Consider the following 26,045-nt stretch of genomic DNA (forward strand, 5'->3'; position numbering starts at 1 on the left):
TTTACAAACAAACATTTCAAAAACATATTTGTGTATTTTAAAACAAAACAATAGCACTGATATATGTTAAGATATGTCCATACTTGAATTAAAGCATACATTTGGTCTGGGACTAGGATCAGCTCTGTCCTGGAAACTGCCCATAAATAAAGTTTTTTAAATAAATGTATTCGATAAAGGAGAGAGATAGTATGGAATTAGTTTCCAAACTAAAGATTGTGTATAAAAAAATAAAACACTTCTTTGATCAATTTGGTTTGAATTGCAACGATTTATTTAGAAAAAATTAAACATTGTTTTACAATGTATTGGACATAATAATATACTTTAGTGATCAAAGAAAAGTAATATCTTATTTAAATGTTGATATTTCATATTCATAAAGTGAAAGGGTCTGACTACAAATCAAATTTCTCTGATTTTATAAATAAGTTTAAGAATTATTGTACTATGCTAAAGAATGTAAAAGTAAATAAATCATGATATTAACAGTTTATACGATTACAAGCAAATATGACAGTTTATGACACACTTTTCTTATTTTTTGGTTTGTGTATTTTGTTTAATTATTATTGATTTTGTAATAACTTTATACTTTTGTTTTAATTTGAATGTTTCTCATTGTTCATTTTGGTGATTTTTGTGATTAGGTGAATGATGTTTCGTTGATTTGCGTCTGTAGTTCCGCCGCGCGGCGCCAGTGGGCGTTTTAAACGCGGCTGGTGGGCGCGCATGCGCAGAAAAGCAGCGGAGTTTCAAGATGGCGTCGAGCGCAGCGACTCGTACCGCCGCCGCCGCTAAAGCCGTCAAACCGATCTTTAGCCGGGACCTGCAGGAGGCCAGACGGAGGGTTCGAGAACTGTACCGGGCCTGGTACCGAGAGGTGCCGAACACAGGTACGAGACACGCTTACGCTCACAAAAACACACAGAGATCCGGGTCAAGGTCATTAAATTGCTAACAAGCTACTGCAGAAAACATGACAACATATACACAACACAAATCATCACACAAAAAATACACAACACAACACAGTGTTACATGAAGAGAAGTACACACACAGTTATAAGTTAGACTGCACAACAATAAAGTGATATATAGCATTATGCTCACTGTTTATGACTATAAAATAAATATAAAGATTTGACATCTATGATGATCTGTGAATGGCGAATCTTTGAGCTGCATGCGCGTGTCTGTGTGTGTTTCAGTTCATACCTTTCAGCTGGATATATCTGCACGTCAAGGCCGAGACAAAGTAAGAGAGATGTTCAACAAAAACAAACACGTGACGGACCCCCGAGTCATTGACATGCTGGTCATTAAGGTAACAGATCACCCTTGATGTGAACATCTGTCTGAGTGATCCGATCATGAGTCTGATCTCACTAATGATTGCATTCATTCTTCTTTATACTACACACATGTGTGATCATGAATCTTTACACTTCTGCATTTAGAGACATTTGTGTCAGAATTAAAACACATTCTGAATGACTGCGTTGTTATATTTTCTCTCTTGACGTTTAAAATATGAACTCTAGCTGGAATGATCTCAAAGACTAGCATGTGAAGAAGATAAACCCTGTCCGTTTCTCAATGTCAAGGACACACTTCATTGGCGGGACTGGTCCTTTCAAGTCACATCCTTCAGAGGCTGTGCGAGGGTCCTCTTTAGAATTCGCATAGGATTGTGGGTGATTTGAGAGCATGAAGAGCGCGAAGGATACACACATGCATCCTTTCCTGTATACGGGATATTTCTCGAACGAAGGACTCCGTCCTTGGTTGCAATTCCGAGGATCCTCGACATTGGAACAGTCCTTCGATGGATGTCGATGACGTAGCATCCTCAAAATTCTGGCTTCCGAGGCTCCTTCCTTGACATTGAGAAACGGCCCCTGCTTCGTATGCTGCGTTAAAGGTGCAGTGTGTAGATTTTAGTGGCATCTGGCATTGAGACTAGAGCTGCACGATTCTGTATAAAATGAGAATCACGATTCTTTTGCTTAAAATAAAGATCACGATAATCTGACGATTCTCAATAACTTTTTAATTTTAAAGATTTACAAACCCTGAACATTAGGTTAACATTAGTTTTTAGAAGTGCAAAGAATTCTGCTTGTGAACGTTTTAGACAAGTGTAGATAATATTTAAGTTCAGCAAATGTTAATTTCAGAGTGATTATGTGTTAAAGAAAAACTTAAAAAATATATTTTAAGTAGCCTAAATAAAAAACGAATACGTTTTGGTGCAAATTGCTGCCACTACCTGGGTTGACATTTTTACACTTGCTAAGTGTGTCCCATCGGGTGAATAATTCTACAAGCACGCTTGGGATCTTCACGCCCACTAGAACACAAATACAGGAAAACTTCATGTAAGTAGTCAAGTGTAAAGACCGCAAGTGTGGTTATTTGGACGCTGCCAATGTTTCCGCCTGTGCTAAAAACCCTTTCAGAAGGAATAAGATCCTCTTTTTGATACTAAAACAATGCCAGGGTTCTTGTCAGACGTACCTGCGCATTGCTCTGCGCCTCTGCCGCACTCACTTTAGTTTCTGTTTGTTTCTAACTTTTCGGCGAAAGCATCCTCTGTATCAGCGGCGCACGAGCAGCACATTTGGCTTGCGCGATACCCGATCTGATGTCAAGGCTGCTGTTGGTAATTGTGCGTTGTCGTGAGAACTGCCGAGACGGCGTCTTTCCTCCTAGAAAATATAATTACCTGAATCGTAGAAATGTTGGATTAATGTAAGGACACCACTGATAATATAGTTCTGTAGATTAGATTGCATTTCTGTCAAGAGATCCTCTTAAGGGTTACACAGCGCACCTTTAACAGAGATGAGATTCAGAGCATTCATGCACTGCTGCTCTTTTCTTGATGTGATTGCTTTCATTGTGTTCCTCATTCGTGAGTCACTTAGCATAAAAGCTTCTGTTTAATGACTAAATGTAAGAATTGAGTGTTCATGACTCTGTGATTTTGTGTAAGGATGAGTGTTTGTGTTAATACTCTGTTGTGTGTTTGTTTGTGTATCAGGGAAAGATGGAGCTGGAGGAGACGGTTAACGTCTGGAAGCAGAAGACTCACATCATGCGTTTCTTCCACGAGACTGACGCACCGCGTCCTACTGATTTCCTTTCTAAATTTTACCATGGACATGACCCTTGACCTCATAACTCATGTGTATTGTAATTTTCTGATTTTTCTGTAAATACACTCGTGCTAAAATCCATCGTGTGTCTTGTTTATTAGAAACAAATATCAAATCTCTTTTGTCATTTTGAGATGTCAGTCCATAATTGCTAAATGGATAAATTGTTAGTAATGAAAATAATGCACACCCGAGTAAATAATTCCTCTTATATCGCCGTTTATTTATTTTATTATGTTTTAAGGGATCATAGCGTGAAAATCTGACTTTTTCCATGTTTAACTCATTCCCTGCCAGCATTTTCACAAAGTTTCAGAAAATGCAGCCCAGGAAAAATTTCTTCAATAAATATATAAACATACCAATATATCAAATGAAAGAACAGAGCTTCTGCTTTCAAACTCACAAAAATGAAAAACTTCATCCTATCTTCATTTGTTCTCTTTTATCACCTCTCAAATATGGGTAGGTTTCCTCAAAAATAAGAAATTTTAAAATTCTTCAGTTGATAAAAGTTGGGTAAGAGTGACACTTAATAGCGGAAATATAAATGAACAAAATAATTTGCAGGGAAATGTTTTGTCGTGATTGACGAGATAACTGGGTTAATTGGGTCCCCGGTGCTTCTTATCAACCCAGTAACTTAGTTTTGGTAAATCATTCTGAAACAAATATATTTTTTTAAAGCTCATTAAAATTTGTCTCCCCTAGTGATGTCAGAAGGGGATCTTATTATAATAACACCGCACCACCAACCACGGCACTGTCATTTAGTGCAGAGAGAGAGAAAATTGAAGCATCACAATTGAGTTATGGTAACACCATTGTGGTGATCAGTGTTTGCATTTCATCAGCTTATTTACATTTAAAATGACTCCTGGCTTACAGAAGTGTATGTTAGCATGAGTTCAGTGGATTTGTGACTGGTGTTTTCTGTCATGATGGTGGTTAAAGTGCAGAATCTATAGACCTTGAATATACCAGTTTGGCCAGTGTGGTGGTGTTACTGGAAGAGATTTGGGTATGCTCCTGACATACGGCACTAAAAGCTCTTCTGCAGCACTTCACATGACGTTGGCCTGTTGAATTATTGAAGAGATGTGCATCATATTTTTAGTAACATTATCTAAGTATCTTAACCGCTTGTATGCTTTAAAGGGCTCGTGTGATGATCTTACACCAGTGATGAAGAGTATTGCAGAAACATTCACACAAACACAACAATGTCTGTTCATAAGAGACGAGAACGACACAATACAGTGCTGTATATAGTTTTTAATGTAAAATTAATATCATTATAAATATTCCTGTATGACACTTCTCTGTAAAGCTGCTTGGGAAGAATGCACATCTGGAAATTGTTCATGGATTGGTGTCTGATGATGTAAACACGTGTAGACAGCGTTGGGTTTTCTTCTGTTGAATCAGCCCAGTGTTTGATTTTAATCAGATCAAATATAAGAATCTAGCAGCCGAAAGATCCGAACAGCATCTGTGGAATCAAACATTTGACTCTTAGACTCTTAACACACATAAAACTGAAGAGACTCTTGATATAAGATGTGTTACCTTTGATTAATCATCGTCATCATCATCTTCAGGCACAAATATATCATGTTCTTCCAGTAAAGCTGCAAAGTTCTTACTGATCTGAGTCCCCACGTAGAGAAATGGAGCTACAACCATCATGATCCGCATCAACCCGAAAGAAGTCTGGACAAACATCATCACTTGTGATTAATATTACTGCTAATATCACCATTACTACACAACACACACACACCACTAATGATTAATATTACTGCATTACTACACAACACACACACACACACACACACACACATCATTAATAATTAATATTACTGCTAATATCACCATTACAACACTAATGATTAATATTACTGCTAATATTACCATTACTACACAACACACACACACACACACACCACTAATGATTAATATTACTACTAATATCACCATTACTACACAACACACACACACATCATTAATAATTAATATTACTATTATAATGTCACCATTACAACACTAATGATTAATATTACTACTAATATCACCATTACTACACAACACACACACATCACTAATGATTAATATTACTACTAATATCACCATCACTACACAACACACACATCACTAATGATTAACATTACTAGAATGACTAATAATAATTATTAATATAATATAACTGCACAGCACATATGAGTGTAATACTGTCGGTTTCTCCTGCATATACACACACAAATTATTAATCATTGACATCTAACGGCACGCTGTTATAATCGTCATGCTGTCTGCAGATCGATAATATCGTGTGAAATGATGCCAGTGACTCACGCACTTTCTTGGGTTTGGGCAGAATGGCGCCGCTGCTGGAGCAGACAGCGGTTCGGTATTGAGTGCACACGAGCCCAGAACGCCGAACCGAACTGACGAGAGAAACGAACCGACGGAGCGACACCGCCGCCATGCTCACCGCTGCGCTGACTGACAGACGAGGCCGGTGTTCGGTTATTCACACTACACACACTGGGGGGGGGGGTCTCGAGCACACACGGAAATGGCCGAACGTTCACGGAAATACACGAAGTCTTTCAGGTAAAAATCAAACTGATGTTTGTGTGGTAACTGCTCGAAGTTCAGCTGAACAAAATCAAAAGGAGGACGCAAGATTCGCTTTATTGGTGAGGATTCAAATTTAATTCAAGGTGAATTTGTAAATGAATGTTTGTTTTTGTTTTTGATTAATGGTGTGTGATGAAAGAAAAGACTTTGTGTTTCTCTTCACGATAGCTACATGTTAAAACTTGAGGAGAATATTTTACATTCGTGGATGTGTTTGTGCAAGCAAAGTTATTTCAGTATCATCTTTAATTCCAATACTGACTTAACTTTTATCGTCGCGTGCGTCACCTCACCTAACGACACATTAAACGGTTTGTTTGGCAATATTTTGCCACTTTGAAGTGTGTCTAAAACAATAAAAGACAACATTTATTTTCTCTCTGAATTACATTCTCTCTGAAGACTTTCTCTGTCACACACTGATCTTGAGAATTTAGATTAAACCCTCAAAATAAAAAATGAAACACTTCTGATCCAGCAGAGCTTTCCATACTTCAGAGTGTAACCCCCCCCCACAAAAAATAAAGCAAAAGCTCCACGACCCCACCCCCACCCACCCATTTGTATATTACATATATTTAATGAAGCAGCTTTTCTCTTTCCCTAAAATTATCAACATTTATTAACCAGTTTTTGAGAATCTTATGTGAATGAGAACTACCATAACATGTATTATTTTTTATATTCTGGTGAAAGATGACATAAATATTCTTTACAAATATGTTTAAACCCATAACACTTACCCATAATAACGGTATACAATTATAATGCTATTGCAATGATTTACAAAGCAATGTATCTCACCTCACTATAATGAAAGAATGTATATGCTTTATGTTTATGTAATAAGTAGGAAAAAAATAACATTTCAGAACAATTGTAATATTTAATTATTTTAATATTTTGATGTAGCCAAGCCCCCTGCAGTAACGATACGGTCCACAGTTTGGTAAGCACTGATCTACAGGATTAAACCTCCAGTAAAGATAAACACGAGACTTACTTACCCCTGAGGACAGTTTCAGACACATTATACACTTGAGACAGATTTACAGTACATGATTGCATAATAACACATTTTTAGCCAATCAGCAGTAAGGGGCGTGTCAACTAAACTACATCGTTGCCAGGGTTGCATATGTGGGTCTATCAAACCTATTGACTTCCATAGTATTTGTTTTTCCTACTTCAGAAGTAAATGGGTACCATCAACTGTGTGCTTAGTATCAAAATGTCTTTTGAATAAAGAAACCATAGTAAAAATATGGACGTAGTGTCTGTGTTGCCATCTTGGCTTCGCGTCACCAAGCATCACTCGCAAATAACCAAAATGGGTAAAGAGGCGGGACGTGGGTGAAGCTGAGGTGACTGGTTACTGAAACCACACCCGCCTAGTTCAACTCTAGTGACAGTAGTGGCTGTTTACCCGTCACTCAAGTGGACACGCCCTCAATTATGCTGAACTTTAAGGCTTAATATAAATTAAATGATAAGTTACAAAAAAATCACCTCCTCACAGATAACACAACATGAGCGTAAAGAAATAATGACAGAATTTTCATCTTGTGCTGAACTGTCACTTTAACTATATGGTGAACGTACAGTAAAACCTATTATGAGTTTCTTAAAAGCACACAAATATTAAATGCACTTTACTATACAGTAGAATAAAATGTTTATTGTTCAGCATTAATTTAACATTTATCTGTATTTACATTATTATTATTTTAGTCATTGCCACAAAACCTAACATTTTTTAATCTTTTAAAAACACTGTACATAGAGTTCAAATCATCCTTACAAGAAACAAACCAAACGTGCAAAGCTAATAAAAACAGCACTCCACTGGCCGGAGCGAGAAATAAATACGATAAATTAATAACTTAAAAAGCAACAGTAATGTAAGAGTAGTTGTGTTTGTCACTGACATCCTCTCAAATACATTTAAAACGTTAAAACTTTAAATAGATCAAGTATATACACATAATTCTTTATTATAATCATATTCAAGTGTTTGTTTATTCAAGTGTTTTTCTACTGGCCTGTGTCTGTGTGTGAAGTTTGATATTCATGTACAGTCAAAAATAAATAATTGATATAATTCATTCATCCACACATCAGACTTCCAGCATCGGCAGAAGACGACGACAACGACGTCACGACACAGCTGAAACTCACTGCTGAAAGAAACACAAACACATTCACTAACAAACTCACATCATCAACAGGTTTTAAGTGTTTTAGCTAAAATAAACATATTTAACTACATCGTTTATTAATCCACCTCGGTCAGTTCTGATGCTCATTTGTGTAAAACGCTCTGAAATGAATTAGACGTGACCTGTTTGAAGGACAGACGTTTGAAAAAGCTGTTGATGTGGAAAACAGTGATTCTAACAGAGTTGCCGTCTCTGTTCACGTCCTCCAGATCGATCATCTGACCCGCTGCAATCGCTGTTTTAATGCTGAGACTCTTGACTAACTGAGCTCCAGGACCCAGACCAGACGTGGGCCGAGACGACACGCTGATGTACGACGCATCTTTCTGCTGCTGCTCATAACTCACTGTGAGAGAAACAGAAACAACATCACAATAATAATCTACACTTAAAGAGAAAATAAACTGTCCTACGAACAATATGAACTAAACTAATATGATAACAAAATTTTAGTGAAATATTTTGATGTTCTTACTTCTATTAGTTGGGATATGTATGATGTTTACCTGTGGCCGTGAGGATGGTATCTGTGGTGTTGCTCAGCTCCAGGAGAGTCATGGGATAGTTGGGATGAAGCAGGAAGAGTCTGCGCAGAAACGGCTCACCGGCTGCCGCCTGCATGACACAAAACACAGAATGAACAATCGACGAATCGTGAGTGCACAAAACCATCGTGTGATGCAGACAGAACTACAGTTGCCTTGGTAACGTTCTGTGATTGAGAGAGCGGATCTCCCGCCCAGAAGAGGAACACCGATTGGCCGGATGTGGTCAGAACGGTCGAATCTTCCACTGCCAGACGAGGACACACGAACTCCGCCTCCCATAAGCTCCGCCCACGAGCACCGTCAATTATTTGCACCTGTGATACAAACGGAGAGTGAGCGCCATATGGACCAATAGCGTGTGTGTGTGTTTTAATGAGATGTTAATGAGATTCATACCTTCCTAACACCATTGGCGGACTGATGGACGAGCAGATCAGGAACACCGTCGCCGTTAAAGTGACCGGACGCCGGACGACTACAAACACACACGTACACACAGAAGAGCGACAACATTGAGCACATCTTCTAACAGATTAAAAATAAGTTTCCTGTTTGTTCTACAACGCAGTCAAAATGTGTGAAGTAATTTAAAAACGCTTGGTCAGTGAAGTAAATCCTTTCGTGATGGAGACCTGTGTATGGAGGTGAGGCTGAGGGTCCATGCGGCTCGAGCGTTCGTCTCCGTCAGTACAGACAGTTTGCTGTTCGGTCCACACACTAGAATCCAATCACTGCGACTGGAGTTCAGCACAGACACGCTGTCCAGATTATTGTGATTATGACACAAACCTGCCACCAGAGGGAGCAAGAACTCCACCTGCTCAGAGCCACTGACAGACAGACACACAGAGAGATATAGACAGACAGACAGACAGACAGACACACAGACAGACAGACAGACAGACAGACAGACAGACACACAGACAGACAGACAGACAGACAGACAGAGAGATACAGACAGACAGACAGACAGACAGACAGACAGGTTTAGTAAAGGTTTCGTGTAGACAGCTGTTATTTATTATTTCTTCTGAGTTTAATTCTGTTTATGCTGAGTGTTGTCAGACCTGCTGATATGAATGAGTGATGATGATGATGATGATGAGTTGCTCTTCCTCAGACGCTCCCAGCTGGGGTCCTTCTGACTGATTGTAGACGCAGCTTTCTTGCCTGTAGCCTGGTTGTAAATGTAGCCGAGTGAGACGCCCTCCACGGTGCCTGAACACAACGTGACATCCTCCAGGTAAATATCACACATCTAAAGTTCATGTCTCCTATTATAAAAACTAAAACACAACTATCATTCACGTCTCACACACTTAAACTCACCCAATCCAAACAGAATGTAATACGCTCCAGTCACTGTAGTCTCGTGCAGCAGCGGACCAATCAGCTTTCCCTGCGCAGTGAGGTTAAAGTTCACCGGTCGGCCAATCAGAGCTCCTGATCTCCCAGAGATTAAAACCAGAGCCAAATCAGACACCTGCAAACACACGCAAGCGTCACACAACAGCCAATGAGCATGCTCGCTCTGTGTTTGTGTGCGTCTGTGTGTGTTTGTGTCTCACCTGGTCTGCAGGCAGTGTTGCGATGAGTAAATCTGGATATGTGTCACCCTGTAGATCAGGCAGAAGAACAGCAGGAGACTCGATATCACCCACAGCTGCTGTCCACAATGTTCTGCCTGAAATCATACACAATATACTTCATAACACAACAACTATACACACACATATTATCAATAACACAAAAGCCTGCATAGTTTGAGGAAACTTTATCTTTCAAAGCTCACTAGATTTAATGTTTCATTTCTTCTGCTTCAATATCTAAAAGGTATAAAAGGTGTCAAAGAATGCATTATAATAATCTGTTTAATTCTCTCTGATATCTACACAAAAGGTTTGTGGCTTTATTAAGTGCAAAAATGATCCAGAGACAGTTTTACATGTTCATTTACAACCCTAGGATTTGCCTTTAAAATGAAATGGTATATTATTATCTTATGTGTTTAGGGTTAGGGTGTGTGTGTGTGTGTGTGTGTGTGTGTGTGTGTGTGTGTGTGTGTGTGTGTGTGTGTGTGTGTGTGTATGAGACCTGTGGAGGTGTTGACGGTGATGATGTGTCCAGAGCTGATCAGGACACATACAGATGATGTACTTCCTGTCTGCAGTCCACACTGAATTGAAAACAGTGGTTCTCTGAGCATCCTCCTCCACAACAGCTGCCCATCGACTCCACTCACTGCAACCACACTGTACTCTACAGAGAGAGAGAGAGAGAGAGAGAGAGAGAGAGAGAGAGAGAGAGAGAGAGAGATAGTGTACAAATCTGTACCGAGCTCTGTGAATCTTTTGCTCAGGTGATATATATTTGGTCTGCTCACTTTTGCTCTGTGTGTTCATTGGCTGACTGTCGTTGGAGATGTTTGTGACGCCAATCAAAACATCCTCAAGTCCGTCTCCATCAACATCCCACAATGCAACAGGAGGTGATGTCACACCTGAGAGGAACGTAAACATATTCAAGTGTTTGTACATCACTAAGATTTATATCATTGGTCGTGTGTGACACTCACCTCCCACGTCTCCGAGCTGTCGTTCCCACTGCGGTCTGTTGTGTGACGCCCCCTGTGGACAGGGAATGAGAAACGCATACAGCAGAACCACAAGCGCCACACAAGTCAATGGAAGCAGGAACGCGGCAGTCGGCATCGTCCCTCGCGCCCGCGCTGCCTTCTCTTCAGAGTCTCTGCTCTGACTCTGCCCTGGCCCCGCCCCCTCGGCTGGATGCTCCTCCCCCTCTCCCTGAGCTCTCCACTCCACCTCGTTAAACTCCTCATTCGCCAGCTGTCCCCTTAACTCAGGTACCACCGGGCTCAGGCCGTTACGAGGATAATTCAGAACCAGATCGTCGTCCTCCGTTTCATCCTCACTGTCCACTTGTGTCAGGGGGTCGTATTCACCCAGATCTGAGGCTTTCTTACCTACACACACACACACACACACACACACACACACACACACACACACACAACGCAAGATGGATCCAACATGTTCTCGGTAACAATTGTAATATATTTGATGTAACTGTATTAATCAAATGTATATTAGAAATAAAGGGGAAGGGGGCGTTTGATGTATTTTATAGAATTTCAGTTTTATGCCCTGAACTGCAAATACATAATTTAATAGGTTTCGAATATGATGTGATATTTCCAAATGCAATAGAACAGGTCACAATAAAATAAATGTGAGAGAAATTCACTATTTGTATTGGACTTGAATTGGACCCCTATCATAATAATTGCTATTAGTTCTGAAAATATTTTAACCACTATAAGAAATATCTGTTCTGTTTTTGTTTCAACAGATCCTGCTTAGACGACTAGTTTAGGACAGGTTTCATCTGCGGGTTATGGGTGTCCTTTCCACATTTTCATTTAACAGAACTGCAAATATGGAGTTTTAAAGCTGTTTTGACCACTTTAAAGGCAGAACTTCAGCTGAGCCTTCAGAAGATAACCTGTGAATAATCTACAGAATCACAAAACAATGCATAGACAGAGGTGATTCAGAAAGATACCATTATTGTCTGATAACAGACAAGAATTGCTTCAAAATAATAGACCATTTCATTCCGAGGGCAAATCCTAGAGTTGGACATGTAAAACTGTCTCTGGATAATTTTTGCTCTTAATAAAGCCACAAACCTTCTATGTAGATATCAGAGAACAATTTAACAGATTATTACAATGCATTCTTTGGCACCTTTAAAATATCGCCATAGCTGCTGGGTAAAAAAAAATCACATGGCGAGTCGCCCCAGAGCATGCGCACAACGGCAAGGACGTTTGCACATTGGTGTTTATAACATTTGCTAGATGAAGCCGAACTATACTCGTTCAGGTTTGTTAATAAGAAAATACAAAATCCAGCTGGTATGACTTTCAGTGTTAACATTACATTTCAAACAGGACAATTATTGTTTGTTGTTTTAAAGTGCTTGCAAACCTGACATATGTTAAACACTTTAATACATTATAAAACAATTCATGAAAATAATTCTGTAAAATTAAAATAATTCCATTACTCACACAGAAGTGTTTTTGATTATATATCTGGTAACAAATAGTAATCTAGATTGGAACCAGTAAACAGAAGTCGTGAGGTCAGTTCAAGTCCTGAAGATGTGCACGGCAAAAACAAACTGGGTTGTGTTATATGTTTAGGGAACATTATTTGATAGTTTATTACATAGTAATGCATGTATGTAGCTCTGTTTTAATGTAGCGTTACACGCGTCGCTTTCTGTGGAGACTGTTAGGCTATCTGTGTTTGCTAAATTAAACCAACTAATGTTTAAAAAGCAATCATTGTAATCGGTTAAATTGACATGTTTAGATGCATTCTCGCGTTATAACGGCGACTATGAATTGATCCTCATCACTGACGTCACTGACCACACGCAATGAAAACAACGCAATTAAATAACGTTACTGTTAGTAAATCATTTTCATGTGAGTAATTTTGCACTAACCTGGTAATTTCAGAGCTCGAGACAGAGCTGCAGCCATTACGCGCGATGATAACGGCGCCGCGACGCGTGTGTTTTTGCCGCGGCGCTACAGTTCATTATATTATACTGCTCTGGTTCAGCCCATTGAAGAGAGGCATCATGGGAAATGAAGTGATCTCTATTACAGAACTGATGATGTTACATTCAAATTTCTTAAATATGTATAACTTTAGATAATAATTTACTCAACATATTTTATAAACATTGTTTCTGCCTTTCCGCCATAAAAAATCGCTATCACTTTACAATAAGGTTGTATTTGTTAACATTAATTTATGCATTACATTTTTTTATTGAATCATTTTGAATAACAAAGAGGCATTAATACTATCGATGATAGATCTTAACAGAATACCAAGCAGCATATATATATAAAAACTGATCCATATATTTTGCCAGTAATTTAGAGAGTTTCCCAAGAAGCCCTCGCTGCAGCTTGCAGCGCGATGACGTGGTGGATTAATCCAGTACGTAGTGGATGTTCAAACACGCATGCGCAGTGAATATAAATCCAAATCCAGTGCTCGGTTGTGTATTTGAACACAAACATTAACACATTTGCCGTCAAATGCCGATAAACGTGCTGTTGTCCTAGATTAGTTAATAAATTTACGTGGATACCCACGTGCAAAATAAAACCATTTTCGCGTGTTCAGTGCAGTTATTTTCACATAATTTATCCATAAAAGCTGATCGTATTGAATGAGTAGGCTAACGTTACCCCTTACGAAAATTAACCATGGTTTTACTACAGTTAAAACAAACAAAAAAAAAAACATGGTACTGTAGTAAAACCACGGTAATTACAAAATAACAATAGTTTTGATAACCGTGGTTTTCAAAAACAATAGTTGGTGTAGTAAAACCATGGTTTTGCTGATAATCACACCAAAAACCATGGTTACTACACTTTTACCACAATAAAACCATGGTTAATTTTCGTAAGGGACTGTAAACTCATTTTACATTTTTAGCATTGTGTAATGTATTATCTTAACATGTGGTAATGTTAAGATGTATTAAACAATCATCTTTAAACAACAAGATAAGGTATATTAGCAATGATACATGTAACGTTTTAATCAATCATTTATTTGAGTGTTGTATTGAAGTTATTTAAAAAATATTCTATTATATATATATCTATTCAAGTTACTGTTAAATGGAAACAAAAATAACTTGTCATTTATTTAAGTTGTTTGTTTATTTAACTTTTACCCCACAGCTTGTTCAATTCACTGATGATCAGTGACTGCAAATATTAAAACATTTTAACAATAAACATTAGGCCTAAACATGAACTTAGTGAAAACTCAGCTAGTCATCTTTCTGTGATTTACTGTTTTCTACATTAACTCATTCTACATAATGTAAACAACATTCTGTAAAAAAAACATTGATATCTTTAATATTGAATCAGAATCAGCTTTATTGCCAAGTATGTTTTTGTCACATACAAGGAATTTGTCTTGGTGACATGTTACGGACATAAATAGAATGACTAAGTTAAATTAAAGACAATAACACACTAGTAATATAAAAACAAAAATAATTTAAATAAGCAGCATGGTACAGTAAGTATATATAAGTATATGTATATATATTTTCTCCTTTTTTACAATTGTGTGTAGTGATGCCTGTATGGATGTTCAGATGCTGTTGTTGTACAAATAGATAATAGGTGATATTTACAGTAGCATAGTTTAGAATGGTAGTTACAGATGTACAGTATGTGGTGATTATAAACAATATACAGTTATGACAGGTGTGGAAGTTATGGGTGCTTTAATTGTTTAGGTATATAACCTGAGGAACAAACTGTTGTTTATAGTGTTCAGTGCTTTGTAGCGCCGGCCAAAGGGCAAAAGTTCAAAGAAAAAGTTGGCTGGGTGTGTGGGGTTGACTGAGTAAAATCATGTCAAATGTCAAAATCAATGTGAAAGTAATGAAAATAACACTTTGATGCTCATTATATCATAATTACATTTCAAGACTTATCCTGTTTTTTCACAGGCAGGGTCACATATAACTGACTGCAGTCAGCACAGGTAAAGCTTTTGTCACAGTTTGATCTTAAATAGTTTAAAGTCAGTGCCACGCCACCATTGCTTTACTGATGCAGAATAGATGAACAATTCATCCCTGGGACACCCTTCCTCCAACTCGACCTGGTGGACAGTTTGTAAATAAATCTCCACACCCGGGAGAATGTGTTCCAGTTGACAACACCTATTTTAAGAAAGAGAAGTAAATATTAAAAATTAACAAATGTATAGTCTAAATCTAGGGATACTTTATATGAAATTAGAATAAAAACACTGTTACTATAAGCACACACACACACACACACACACACACACACACACACACACACACACACACACACACACTTACATTTACACGTTTGGCAGATGCTTTTATCCAAAGTGACTTACAGTGACATGTTTTAATTAGTATGTGTGTTACCTGATGATATTTGCTAATAATGTAATGCTCTAATTGAGCTATGGAATTTTTTTTTAATTAAATAACTTACTGTCAAGCCAGACTACATGAGCCTTTTCTCTGAAAGATGCTTTACTAACAACATAGTGAAAAAGCTGGCATGTCAACAGTCTGATAAAAGCCACATCTCCATCTTCTTTAATGAGCAAGGGCATCTTGCCAAATCCAGTCAAATCTACAAAAAAACAGTCAAATCTCAGTAAGTTGAACTTTTCAAATAAAAATGCAAAGGATTGTTAACATACAAGTACTAAGTCTCTTTTATAAAAAAATCCAATCCAGATGTATTAATTTAAGATTAAGTGGCACTGGTTACAGTATGTGCACCTATTACTGGGCAACTGTCCTTTAAAAAAACATTCATCTAGAACAATGCAATAGCATTAGTTAGCCTAAAAAAAGCATTAGTTACCCTAGCAAAATCAGGTTAGTTTTACATTAGACCTACAGTCTGTCCACGCGTGGCATTATGTTCTGAAGTAACGTTATGATTAAAATGAGAATCGCTGTTAGCATATTAAGTCACCTTTATACCGCTTCGGACACATAACACTAACGTTACACAAGACTATACATGTTGAAACAACAAATCAGTAGATAAAGATTAATTACCTACCTTTATACAATCACTGTTGTTAAATAATCCTTCGTTTTTCGGCAGATTCTTCTTGAAATACCAAAGCACGTGCGATTGTTCATCAACAACAACATAGCACCGCGCATGCGCGTAATATTATGTTCACTGCGCATGCGTGTTTGAGCGTCCACTGCGTGTTGGGTTGGTCCACTACGTCGTCGCGCTGCAGGCTGCAGCGAGGGGTGTCTCGAGTTTCAAGGCACTCCTCATTTTTAGTTGCTTTATGGAATTAAATAAAATAATATGTAATTTTTAAAAGCCTCAAAACAAGGAGAAACTTTAACAAATCTACATTTGTGTAGGTAAAATTTGGCTATAATCAACACATTATTACACAAAAATTCAATGTCTTTGTTGTCCAAAAAGACCCCAAATTTAACACTATGATAGTCAAAGGCAGGTATTACATTTTTCGTCTCCAACCACTCATACAATCTGTCCCAAAAGGACTTAACAACTCTACAATTATAAAATAGATTTTCCTGAGATTCAATATAAAGATATAATTAATATATATATTCAATATAAAGATTTTGACAAAACATACGCACATTGCTTTCCAAATTAAACTTTATTCTTAAAAATTCGTTACATGGATAAATGTCGTTAATTGTCTTGAAATGTACTTCTTTCATTTTAGGTAACAGAGGAAATAAATGCATTATTACATAACTAACAATAAACAATACTTCTACAGCATTTATTCATATTATTTTATCTTCATTTCAGCATTTACTAATACTATAGTATCTGTAACTGTACAGATTGTACCATGAACAAAGTTTAATAAATTGTTAATTGTTAGTTCATTTTAGTTAAGGCTATTACCAATGTTAACAAATACAGCCTTATTGTAAAGTGTTACCAAAATTTGTTAAAATAAAAGATTGTTCTAACTTATTTGAAAGTTGTGTTACACTATTTAATATGTTTGCTTATTTTACACATTATTGTGATTTTGACTTTAATGAGCTTAAACACTAATTTTAAGAGTGTTTTTCCTCTTTTAGTTTTGTTATACCTTAATAGCTTCGGACGCGTGTCTTAAACGTATATTTAATTATGTAAATGAACGTAACTTTCCTTACGAGAATACATCGAGATTTAACCATAATAAGGTTTACCATGCGCATTAAGTTCTGTATTTCACCAGTAAAATAAGGGGTTCGGGGCAGATCCTAGTGCCGCGAGGTATCTCACTAAGTAGGTGAGTCACCTCAGCAGTCAGACCTGTACCCTTTCAAAAATTTCTCTCGCGAGTATGAGCGAGGACACGGGCGTCACCCCGAGTCGTTATTTTCCTTACTCATCAGTTTAAGGCATGACGTAACCAAGAGCGAGACCGACTGCCGTACACATGCGCGTGTGTGCACAGCGATGGTGAGAGAATCCGAGCGCGTTCATTTACTCTTTCTCTCACTCACTAGATGTTTATCACTCATTATTACACTTTACAATCAACAATCACTGTAGAAAATATACTTTTAATCTCTCTTAATCTCTCATCTGATACCTAACTGGGAGCTACGAGCAGTGCATTGTGGGATAGAGTGTTACGTCACATTTTGGTAGAGAGTTTGGGGGAAGGGGTTGGTTTGGCTGGTTTTGGTTGTGGTTTTATTTGTTCTGGAAATGTTTTATTCATAAATAAAGTCAATAATAAATTCGCAGATTTTGGTTTGTTTATCTTAATTTGTCAATGGTTATTCTTACCAAATACCACCATAGTGTTGTCCTCTCTACTGTATGTACTCAGATGTTAGTTACAGCGGCGGTTGAGGGTTATATTTGTTTTTAATTAAAGTTGATATGGAACCATGTTAGATTAATTTATTTAAAAATAAGTTATGTGTAAAGCGAGAGGAGAGATAATAGAAAAATAGATATCTATAATTACATTTAGCAGACGCTTGAGAGAGCATTTTATTACAGTTTTACATTAATTACATTTTAACAAGTTTTCTTTAAAAAGTGATGTTGTATTTGTTTTTGATGTTTTTGGTTTTGCCGTCCTCCACGCTCGCATATATATTTTGACCCTCTTCGGTGACCGTCGCACATCTCTTTTGCCCCGCCCTATCTACGTTTCGCGCATGCGTGCTGTTGTCTGTACAGACTCGAACGATCGCAGACATGGCGGATCTCTCGCTGGATGAAGTAATTCGCCGTCGTAATGTTAACGTCAGGGGCTCCAGTAAGAGGTATTTCAGTCAACACGCTTTAAACGGCATCTAGACGAAACGCAGTGATGTGTTTGAATGTTTCTGTTCGTCCCCGACTCTTAATTTTAGCGTGCTTGTATGGTGGAGTGTTGGTGCTGGACGCAATGTCCCGCCCTGTCCCGCGGCTGAGTGGTGGAAATGGCCGCGTTCGTTTCTAAACGTGTGTTCTCATTGGGTAACGCGCGCTAGTTATGGCGTTCAATGCGTTGGTTTTTCGCGGCTGTTAATGCTAAACATTCCTTACATTTCACTCATTTCTGGATTTTTCAGCCAGTTTAAACTGTGACCAAAACAACTGCTACAACTAAATGAGCACGTTGACGTAATGCGTGTATTTATTTAATTCTCTAAAACTGTTTGAAAGGTAGAGTTGTTTTTACCTGTCGTCTTTATTTGCTATTAATAAAAGGCTAGAAAACAAACTGTAGTTTGTATAATCACAGTCGTGGCTTTACGTTGTGTGGGCTGTTTAACATTTAACGACTATTAACTTTAATTTAGTTTGACGTAAAGATTTACACGCGTGGTATCCGGGGAATGTGTGTTTCACAGCTACGGTCATTTTTTTCACGATATTATATTGATTTGTTCATTTTTGCAGTGAAATAAATGAATTTGAAGAAAGTCTCAACATCTGTATGTAAAGAGAAATGTGAAAAGTTTTGGATGATAGCAATTTACTGCAATATTCACAATGTATGAATCTGTTTCCGTCCTACAGGCCCATGTATGGCAGAGGGGCGGGGTCAGTGGGCAGGGCCTTTGATGCCCGTCAGAAGATTGGAGCTGGTGATGTCAGACAGAGACTGGGAGTGGGTGGGGCTACAGGAGGTAAACACCCTAAGATTGACATTGAGTGTTTCTTTACTAAGTGCTTCAGGTTTTCTCATCCACTCGTCCGTTCAGGGTTTCAGGTGAAGGATGCAAGAGAGAAACTGGTACAGAAGGACGCCCGCTTCCGCATCCGGGGCAGAGGTGGGACTGCAGGTGCGGTGCAGGACGCGCGGCAGATGTTAAACTCCCGTAAACAACAACAACAGCAGCAGACGCCTTTTACTGTGACGCAGTCACTGCCTGCCAAACCCACTGCCGCAGGAATACCACACATCCAGATCCATAACACCGGTCCAATCAGCACCGGCGCCAGGAACTTTCCCACCAGTCAGGGTCTGAACTCCAGAGTCGGCGTGGCTTTGCAGCCGGGAGGCGGGATTACAAAAGTAGTCGATGCACGTGATAGGTTGAGCTTGAAGAGAAGCGTCCCGTCAACGTCCAGTCAGAGCACAGTACCTCTAAAGATCACCAAAACCATCCAGGTGAGCAGACGTGGGGAGGAGAGGGCTTTAATGGCTCTTTAGTATCTTGAAAATAATATTGTCTATATCAGGGGTGGCGAGCGTCGGTCCTGGAGAGCCGCAGTCCTGCAGAGTTTAGCTCCAGCTCTATTCAAACACACCTGAACAGGTAATCAAGGTCTAAAGAGTTACTAAAAACCTTCAGACAACCTTCAGGGGCTAAAAACTGCAGGGCTGTGGCTCTCCAGGACTGATGTTCACCACCCCTGGTCTGAATACTCCTGTGAGAGATCACAGACTGTGATAAATGTAAACAGATTTGACCAGAAATATCCAAATACTAGTTTTATTTTTACTGAAGATGCATGTTGAATGTCTGTCTGTATCCAGCAGCAGAGGCCTGTGGGAATGACCAGTGGGATCCGAATTAATGTTCCTGCAGGAGCCCCTCAGGTGAGGAAATTATATCAAAGTTTATAAGCACAGATTTTAGTAACCGTAGGGATGTGCAACAAAATACAAAAAATTACAAGAACAAGATAATCAAGATGAAACTGTGTGACAATTATTGTGCAGTTATAAATGTGTTTGTAAGGCACCACTGCTTTGACACATGCAGCCTATTTCAACACTTACTTAATAAACAGGTTAAATAAATGCATGTTTTCAAAATCACGGAGTAAAATAACCGTGATTATGATTTTGCCCATAATCAAGCAGCCTTGTGGTGATATCTTTGAAAATTCTTGGAGTGAAAAGAGGATACAGTTTAGTCCAGGGGGTCTCTAATCCTGGTCCTGGAGGGCCGGTGTATCTGTAGATTTGAGCTCCAACCCTAATCAAACACACCTGAAGCAGGATTAGTGACCACTGGTTTAGTCCATAACACAAGTGCCACAAATGCCAAAATTGACATTTAAGTCAAATACATCAAGAGGTAGTTTAGTGTACGTGCGGGTCAGAGTATATTTTTATCATCAGAAGAATTTTGAAATCTTGTGTATCTTTTATTTGTAGATCACGCATGCGCCTACAAGAGAATGTAGTTTTGTAGCCCAGGAGATGCATCGCATTTTGTCACAATGAATGTCTGTGTACATATACGAGTCAAATAAACGATACTTTGCAAGGCTGTGCGTTCACCCGTTTGTGTACGTGTTAAAAAACAGACTATACGCTCGGATTTAACACCAAATGAGTTGTAAATGAAATGTGAAATCTTTATCCACATGAATATTTTTAATGAAAACTGAAGCAGCGTTCAAGCTGTACAAGATTAAACTATAATCGCACAAATAACCTCACACAAAACAACATTATATTGTCAGTCAGAACTGAATCTTACAGAGGTCAGTTTTGTCGGTTTATTATTTCAGATAAATAAGAATGAACCTACAGTGATGATGTCTTTTGAGGAATAAATGTTTATTTTTTAATGGTTTTATCAAGAAGTTAAATGAAAGTAATTTATGGACTAATGTAACCTCTGATGTATCTGATCATCTGTCTGTAGGGTGCGTCTGCTGCTCCTGCTCATGATGATGATGATGGTGCTGTGATGCTCAGTAAACAGATGAAGATCACTACAGCCAACAGCCTGCAGACACGATTGAGAACACACACACCTGTAAACAACATCACAATACACACACACACACACACACACACACACACACACAGTTAAACACCAATATCATACATGTACACACACAAGAGCTTATCTAAAGCAATAAACCTCTGTCTGTCTGTCTGTCTGTCTGTCTGTCTGTCTGTAGGTGGGCTCTGGCTCTCTGTCTCCTCCAATCACTAAAGTGGTGAAGAACGACTCTTACACGCCAGCGTCGGTCTCTGTGCCGCCCTCTCGACCAGCCGCCCGCCCCTCAACACAGACCCTGCAGCCTGTTTCCAGGACAACAGTCACTACACAATCCACAGCGGGTCACAGTAGTGCTCAGACACCTGCGGCACAGGTACATCTCTCATCTGACACACACACACACACACACACACACACACACACACACACACACACACACACACACACACACACACAGAGCAACTATAGTTGTGTTGTTACTAATAGAGTTCAATGGTAACAGTGACTATAGTTAGCTAATGATGTTTTTGGTAAACGCATAAATCTGGTGTTTTAAATAAGGAGACATCTTGTGAGGACCAGATGTATCATTTATAAAACACTGAGACCATTTTATCCTTTCAAAGTGTGCGTACGCATATAAGGCAGAGCATAAAGCATAGGAATCTAAATATAGACACAGATGAGCTCAGAATATGAACGCACATGTTTCATGTTAAGTGTTTTCCCATAATAAAACAAGACAATGTATTAGACAGCGTAGACATAAGGCATTAAGATAGTGATATGTTGTCCATGTACATGATTTACTCACACTCATACGATCACATATTCAAATATTTAAAAAGATTGTCCTAGCTCTTCTAATCTTTATAACTGAAGAATATATGGTCCAGGTCCTTCAAGTCTTAAGAATGTGCATCCATTCTTCTGCTTTCAGCCTTCTGAGGGTAATCCATACGATTTTGTAAAATAAATATCTAAATAACTAGCTTCTAGTAACACCGCCATCTTATGGTGCTTTTTCATTGCATAGTACCCCAAAGTTTGGGTCGGGTCATCTTATTTTGAGGACTTTTCCACTGGGTGCAGTACGTAGTACCCAATACTTTTTTAGTACCACCTCGGGCGGTGTTCCAAGTGACCCGAGCTGATACCAAAATGTGAGGTGAAAACACTGCAGATCACTGATTGGTCTGAGAGAATCGGCACTATCAGCGTCAACGCTATAATGTAAAAGATTAGCTTTACCTTTCTTACATTTCTTTATTAGAAATAATAAATGTATGAGGATGTACAACGACGCTCTCACAGCAGTAGGCAGTGCAAATATAGCGACACGACATAATAAACTCGATGTAAAAGCTAACCAAGCCAAAGTGAGCCGAACTGACCCGACCCGACCTAGACTGTGGGTTACTATGCAATGAAATTGTAAACTAGAGCCATTAGGCTGTGTCTGAATCAGGTCTGGAGATGATGATTCAGTATATGCTGTATGCAGGTTCAGGCACTGATAGCTCACTTCACATTGGGACACTGTTCAATTATTTTTCTGTGACGTGTTGTGATCATTCACAGCTGTTATTCATTAACAATCGGCAAAACCAACATCTCTCTGACTTCAATTTTAAACTCGTGTTACAGTATATTTTCAGCTTCAGAAAAGGTTGTGTGATTTCTGGTAAAGGAACCATCAATGCTCACAGTTTTTTCATGCATTGTGGGAATTTTTAGGGAATGAATGTTCCAGTGCACTGAAAGGATTTTGCGATTTCGACAGCCCTTAAAATGTCTGACTCTCTGATCAGTGCCAAGACTACTGAACAAGAGAGCTGATTGAGACGCAGCCAAAGACTCATTCACGAGAGAGTATCAGCTGTACGCACTTTTCATAATGACGACGTATGACAAATGTGGCACAGAGCACGGAGCTAAACAAACCTCCTCATACGTCATTTGTCACTACGAAAAGCATGTATACAACCTGGACCCTATATTCAGCCATTATAAAGATTGGAAGTGCTAGAACATTTTAAAAATATCTCAATGATCTCGAATGGCCTTGAGGCTGAGTAAATCATTTTTGGTTGAACTATCACTTTAAAAGACTATTCAGTACACACCTTAAATCTACTGTGTACAGGCAAACAGATGAGACCAGAGTTTATAATCATTCTGAGTCCATACGGTGAACACTTATCTACACCAAGTTTATTTTTTATAAATCATGATGTATGTGTGGAAAATTTGATTGCCCATTTTCTGTTTACACACTTTAAAAGAGACCCTAGAATTGAGAAACAACATTTAATCAAACAAATCCTTCTGATGGCTGATCCTCACTTTAACACACGTGTCTGATTTAAACACACCATATTGTACGTGATCATATATGTGTCAGTCAGTTAATGTGTGTTTGTGTGTTTTTGTTTGTGTTTCAGCCTGTCTTCAGTCCACTGGAGGGCACAAAGATCACAGTAAATAATCTTCATCCTCGTGTCACAGAGGAGGACATAGTGGTGAGTTACACACACACACACACACACACACACACTCACAGACACACATTCGTAAACACATCTCACCTGGTTTGTGTGTTTGTTTGTGCAGGAGTTGTTTTGTGTATGCGGCGCTCTGAAACGTGCACGGTTGGTGAAAGTGGGCGTGGCTGAGGTGGTGTTTGTGCGTAAAGATGACGCCGTCAGCGCATACAGGAAGTACAACAACCGCTGTCTTGATGGTAAAACAATCTCAACAATCATATCAACAACAAACTAACCATGTGTTTGTTCTAGTACAAGAATACAAATGTGTATAACAACATAAACAATCAAATAGCCTATTAATCATAATAATTGTTCATTTTTTATTAATTAAAGGCGGAGTCCAAGATGTTTGAAAGCCAATGTTGATATTTGATATCACGCCCCTACCCCAATAAAATCTAGACCTTCTGTTGATAAACCCGCCCCACACATACGCAACCCAGCAAGGATGTCGGTTAGTAGACACGCTCCTTACTGCTGATTGGCTATAAGTGTGTTTTGGTAGTCGGCCCGTCTCCTTTTCCGAAGCGTTTTTCAAACATCGTGGACTCCGCCTTTAAATGCAGAAAGTTTTCTATGGTTTCTATTGAGTTAAGTATTGTTTATGCTCGCGCACGGCAAAAATGACATCCGCGCTAAGTGGGCGGTCGTGCACGTTTGACATGCGAGAGACCCCATTTCGCGTGGAGGTGTGCATGACAATTATTGTAACTCCGCATTCCAAAAATGACGGACCATGAGGTGATTCTGTCTGAGCAAGCAATCCTGTGACTCTTTCTGATCAATTTGTTCAAAATAATGCATGTACTATTTATCTGACACTCTTAAAGTAAAGTATGGAAACTTTGACATGTAAACACAAAGTCTTTTACATATGATTTATAGTTTTTTGTCTTATATTTGTATTGAATATACCACTGGATGAGGATTTAAATACAAACCTCGAGATTTCTGTATTTATTTGTTTAGTAAAAACATTATTGAAATTATAAGAAATTAAAGAGATTGTTATTTTATTCACCTTCTCATATTTATATATCAAGATCCAATGTTATAAGCACCAGGGTTGTTCCAGCGAACGACTTCTATGCTCTTCTTTATGTTTGTTTTTGGACTCGATTGCGCACGTCGCCCCCTGTTGGTTAAAAGAATAGTGCAGCAGCAAGCACGTCAACTATAAACACCTCGTCCATTTGAGACGCACACGCGATCAGTAGAGGCTCACGTTGCAGACCAAAGTGCGCCCACACACTCTCTCTCTCTCTCTTTCTTCAGGTCAGCCCATGAAGTGTAACCTGCATATTCAGGGAAACATCATCACATCTGAGCAGCCCATTTTACTGTAAGATCTTCTGCTGTCTTTCTCCATCTGATATGTCTGTGATGGTGGATTATTGTCATCTGTCTTTCTCTCTCTCTTTCACAGGAGATTGAGCGACTCTCCCGGTGCTCTTGGCTCAGGACAGAAGGAGGGATCGTCTCGCTCCGGATCCAGATCCGCGTCCACCTCAGATGTGGATCCACAGACCGTTTTGAAGGCCTTGTTTAAATCATCCAGTCAGCAGCCCAACACCAGCGAGACGTCCGGCTCCACGGCCTTCCGCATCAAGATTTAACACCCGTATCTCCACAGGCGTGATGGGATCGCCGCTTTGATTGTATCTGTTTTTATTATGGGGGCTTCGATGATCGACTGGTTCACATTAAACACTTTAATGATCACGAGCGCTTTATTTTGTGTCAGATGTTTTTAAATGCTGATGGTGTGCGTAAGACTCGGATTAATACTGGATCAGATCTGTGCTGGACTTCAATCTCTCAGTTTTTCTTGTTTCTCATTTCTGTGATTTCATTTTCTTGTTGTTCTCCAGTAAAGATCTCACTTTATAACTTTGTGTGTCTCTGGTGGGGATTTCTTTAATTATTTTACATGCGTTATTAATAGTGAGGAAGACTTTATTCAGACGTTTTTGTTTTATTTTTTGGGCTCAGTGCTAGAAATGGGTGAGCATCAGTCTATGCAGTGTTCTTCAACCCTGGTCCTGGAAGACCCCCTTAGATGTCTCCATAATCAACACACCTGTTTTAACTTAT

At 38.8% G+C, this 26,045-nt stretch overlaps 4 protein-coding genes, 1 long non-coding RNA gene and 1 other non-coding gene across 13 annotated transcripts; 2 read left to right on the top strand and 4 right to left on the bottom strand.

The window, feature by feature from the left end:
- Positions 1-720: 720 nt before the first annotated feature.
- On the top strand, positions 721-3,242 carry ndufa6 (NADH:ubiquinone oxidoreductase subunit A6). Its single transcript, XM_055195161.2, has 3 exons — positions 721-896; positions 1,212-1,327; positions 3,047-3,242. Exons 1-3 carry the CDS (start codon positions 761-763, stop codon positions 3,176-3,178), a joined length of 384 nt encoding a protein of 127 aa, XP_055051136.1. The 5' UTR covers positions 721-760; the 3' UTR covers positions 3,179-3,242.
- A 1,174-nt stretch (positions 3,243-4,416) lies between these two features.
- Positions 4,417-5,720, bottom strand: smdt1a (single-pass membrane protein with aspartate-rich tail 1a). The gene is made up of 3 exons (XM_055195162.2): positions 5,521-5,720; positions 4,731-4,874; positions 4,417-4,653 (listed from the first exon to the last, which is right to left on the bottom strand). Exons 1-2 carry the CDS (start codon positions 5,647-5,649, stop codon positions 4,737-4,739), a joined length of 267 nt encoding a protein of 88 aa, XP_055051137.1. The 5' UTR covers positions 5,650-5,720; the 3' UTR covers positions 4,417-4,653; positions 4,731-4,736.
- Positions 5,721-7,467: 1,747 nt separating this feature from the next.
- Positions 7,468-13,243, bottom strand: fam234b (family with sequence similarity 234 member B). Of its 2 annotated transcripts, none has more exons than XM_055195149.2 (13): positions 13,108-13,243; positions 11,147-11,554; positions 10,955-11,071; positions 10,666-10,830; positions 10,140-10,255; positions 9,901-10,054; positions 9,639-9,789; positions 9,204-9,401; positions 8,968-9,046; positions 8,724-8,885; positions 8,530-8,638; positions 8,146-8,369; positions 7,468-7,981 (listed from the first exon to the last, which is right to left on the bottom strand). In XM_055195149.2, exons 1-13 carry the CDS (start codon positions 13,142-13,144, stop codon positions 7,979-7,981), a joined length of 1,923 nt encoding a protein of 640 aa, XP_055051124.2. In that variant the 5' UTR covers positions 13,145-13,243; the 3' UTR covers positions 7,468-7,978. The 2 variants fall into 2 exon arrangements, with proteins under 2 accessions (XP_055051124.2, XP_055051121.2); XM_055195146.2 differs by having other exon boundaries at positions 7,468-7,984.
- poldip3 (polymerase (DNA-directed), delta interacting protein 3) lies at positions 8,233-25,841 on the top strand. 7 transcript variants are annotated; one of them, XM_055195159.2, is made up of 11 exons: positions 8,233-8,371; positions 9,692-9,814; positions 19,232-19,341; positions 19,417-19,826; positions 20,196-20,258; positions 21,319-21,432; positions 21,581-21,775; positions 23,847-23,924; positions 24,016-24,145; positions 25,227-25,293; positions 25,378-25,841. In XM_055195159.2, exons 3-11 carry the CDS (start codon positions 19,236-19,238, stop codon positions 25,565-25,567), a joined length of 1,353 nt encoding a protein of 450 aa, XP_055051134.1. In that variant the 5' UTR covers positions 8,233-8,371; positions 9,692-9,814; positions 19,232-19,235; the 3' UTR covers positions 25,568-25,841. The 7 variants fall into 7 exon arrangements, with proteins under 7 accessions (XP_055051134.1, XP_055051130.1, XP_055051128.2 ...); XM_055195155.2 differs by lacking the exons at positions 8,233-8,371; positions 9,692-9,814 and adding an exon at positions 17,631-17,668; XM_055195153.2 differs by lacking the exons at positions 8,233-8,371; positions 9,692-9,814 and adding an exon at positions 18,332-18,489.
- Positions 14,558-16,406, bottom strand: LOC129449078 (uncharacterized). The gene is made up of 3 exons (XR_012359486.1): positions 16,268-16,406; positions 15,683-15,826; positions 14,558-15,375 (listed from the first exon to the last, which is right to left on the bottom strand). It is a non-coding gene; the product is annotated as an uncharacterized lncRNA (long non-coding RNA).
- Positions 17,457-17,611, bottom strand: LOC129436995 (U12 minor spliceosomal RNA). Its single transcript, XR_008642050.1, has one exon. It is a non-coding gene; the product is annotated as a U12 minor spliceosomal RNA (small nuclear RNA).
- Positions 25,842-26,045: the final 204 nt, after the last annotated feature.

The sequence above is a fragment of the Misgurnus anguillicaudatus genome, chromosome 19, assembly GCF_027580225.2.
Source record: "Misgurnus anguillicaudatus chromosome 19, ASM2758022v2, whole genome shotgun sequence".
Taxonomy (NCBI): Eukaryota; Metazoa; Chordata; class Actinopteri; order Cypriniformes; family Cobitidae; genus Misgurnus; species Misgurnus anguillicaudatus.

Excerpts from the sequence above, each read along its gene's own strand:
- ndufa6 (XM_055195161.2), top strand. The coding sequence starts at position 761 with ATGGCGTCGAGCGCAGCGACTCGTACCGCCGCCGCCGCTAAAGCCGTC. Across the intron at positions 897-1,211 it reads CCGAGAGGTGCCGAACACAG|TTCATACCTTTCAGCTGGAT; the intron begins GTACGAGACACG and ends TGTGTGTTTCAG. Across the intron at positions 1,328-3,046 it reads TTGACATGCTGGTCATTAAG|GGAAAGATGGAGCTGGAGGA; the intron begins GTAACAGATCAC and ends TTTGTGTATCAG.
- smdt1a (XM_055195162.2), bottom strand. The coding sequence starts at position 5,649 with ATGGCGGCGGTGTCGCTCCGTCGGTTCGTTTCTCTCGTCAGTTCGGTT. Across the intron at positions 4,875-5,520 it reads TTCTGCCCAAACCCAAGAAA|ACTTCTTTCGGGTTGATGCG; the intron begins GTGCGTGAGTCA and ends ATGTTTGTCCAG.
- fam234b (XM_055195146.2), bottom strand. The coding sequence starts at position 13,144 with ATGGCTGCAGCTCTGTCTCGAGCTCTGAAATTACCAG. Across the intron at positions 10,055-10,139 it reads CAACACTGCCTGCAGACCAG|GTGTCTGATTTGGCTCTGGT; the intron begins GTGAGACACAAA and ends GTGTGTTTGCAG. Across the intron at positions 8,639-8,723 it reads AATCACAGAACGTTACCAAG|GCGGCAGCCGGTGAGCCGTT; the intron begins GCAACTGTAGTT and ends TGTGTCATGCAG.
- poldip3 (XM_073857882.1), top strand. The coding sequence starts at position 18,422 with ATGGCGGATCTCTCGCTGGATGAAGTAATTCGCCGTCGTAATGTTAAC. Across the intron at positions 20,259-21,318 it reads TTCCTGCAGGAGCCCCTCAG|GGTGCGTCTGCTGCTCCTGC; the intron begins GTGAGGAAATTA and ends ATCTGTCTGTAG. Across the intron at positions 25,294-25,377 it reads TCTGAGCAGCCCATTTTACT|GAGATTGAGCGACTCTCCCG; the intron begins GTAAGATCTTCT and ends TCTCTTTCACAG.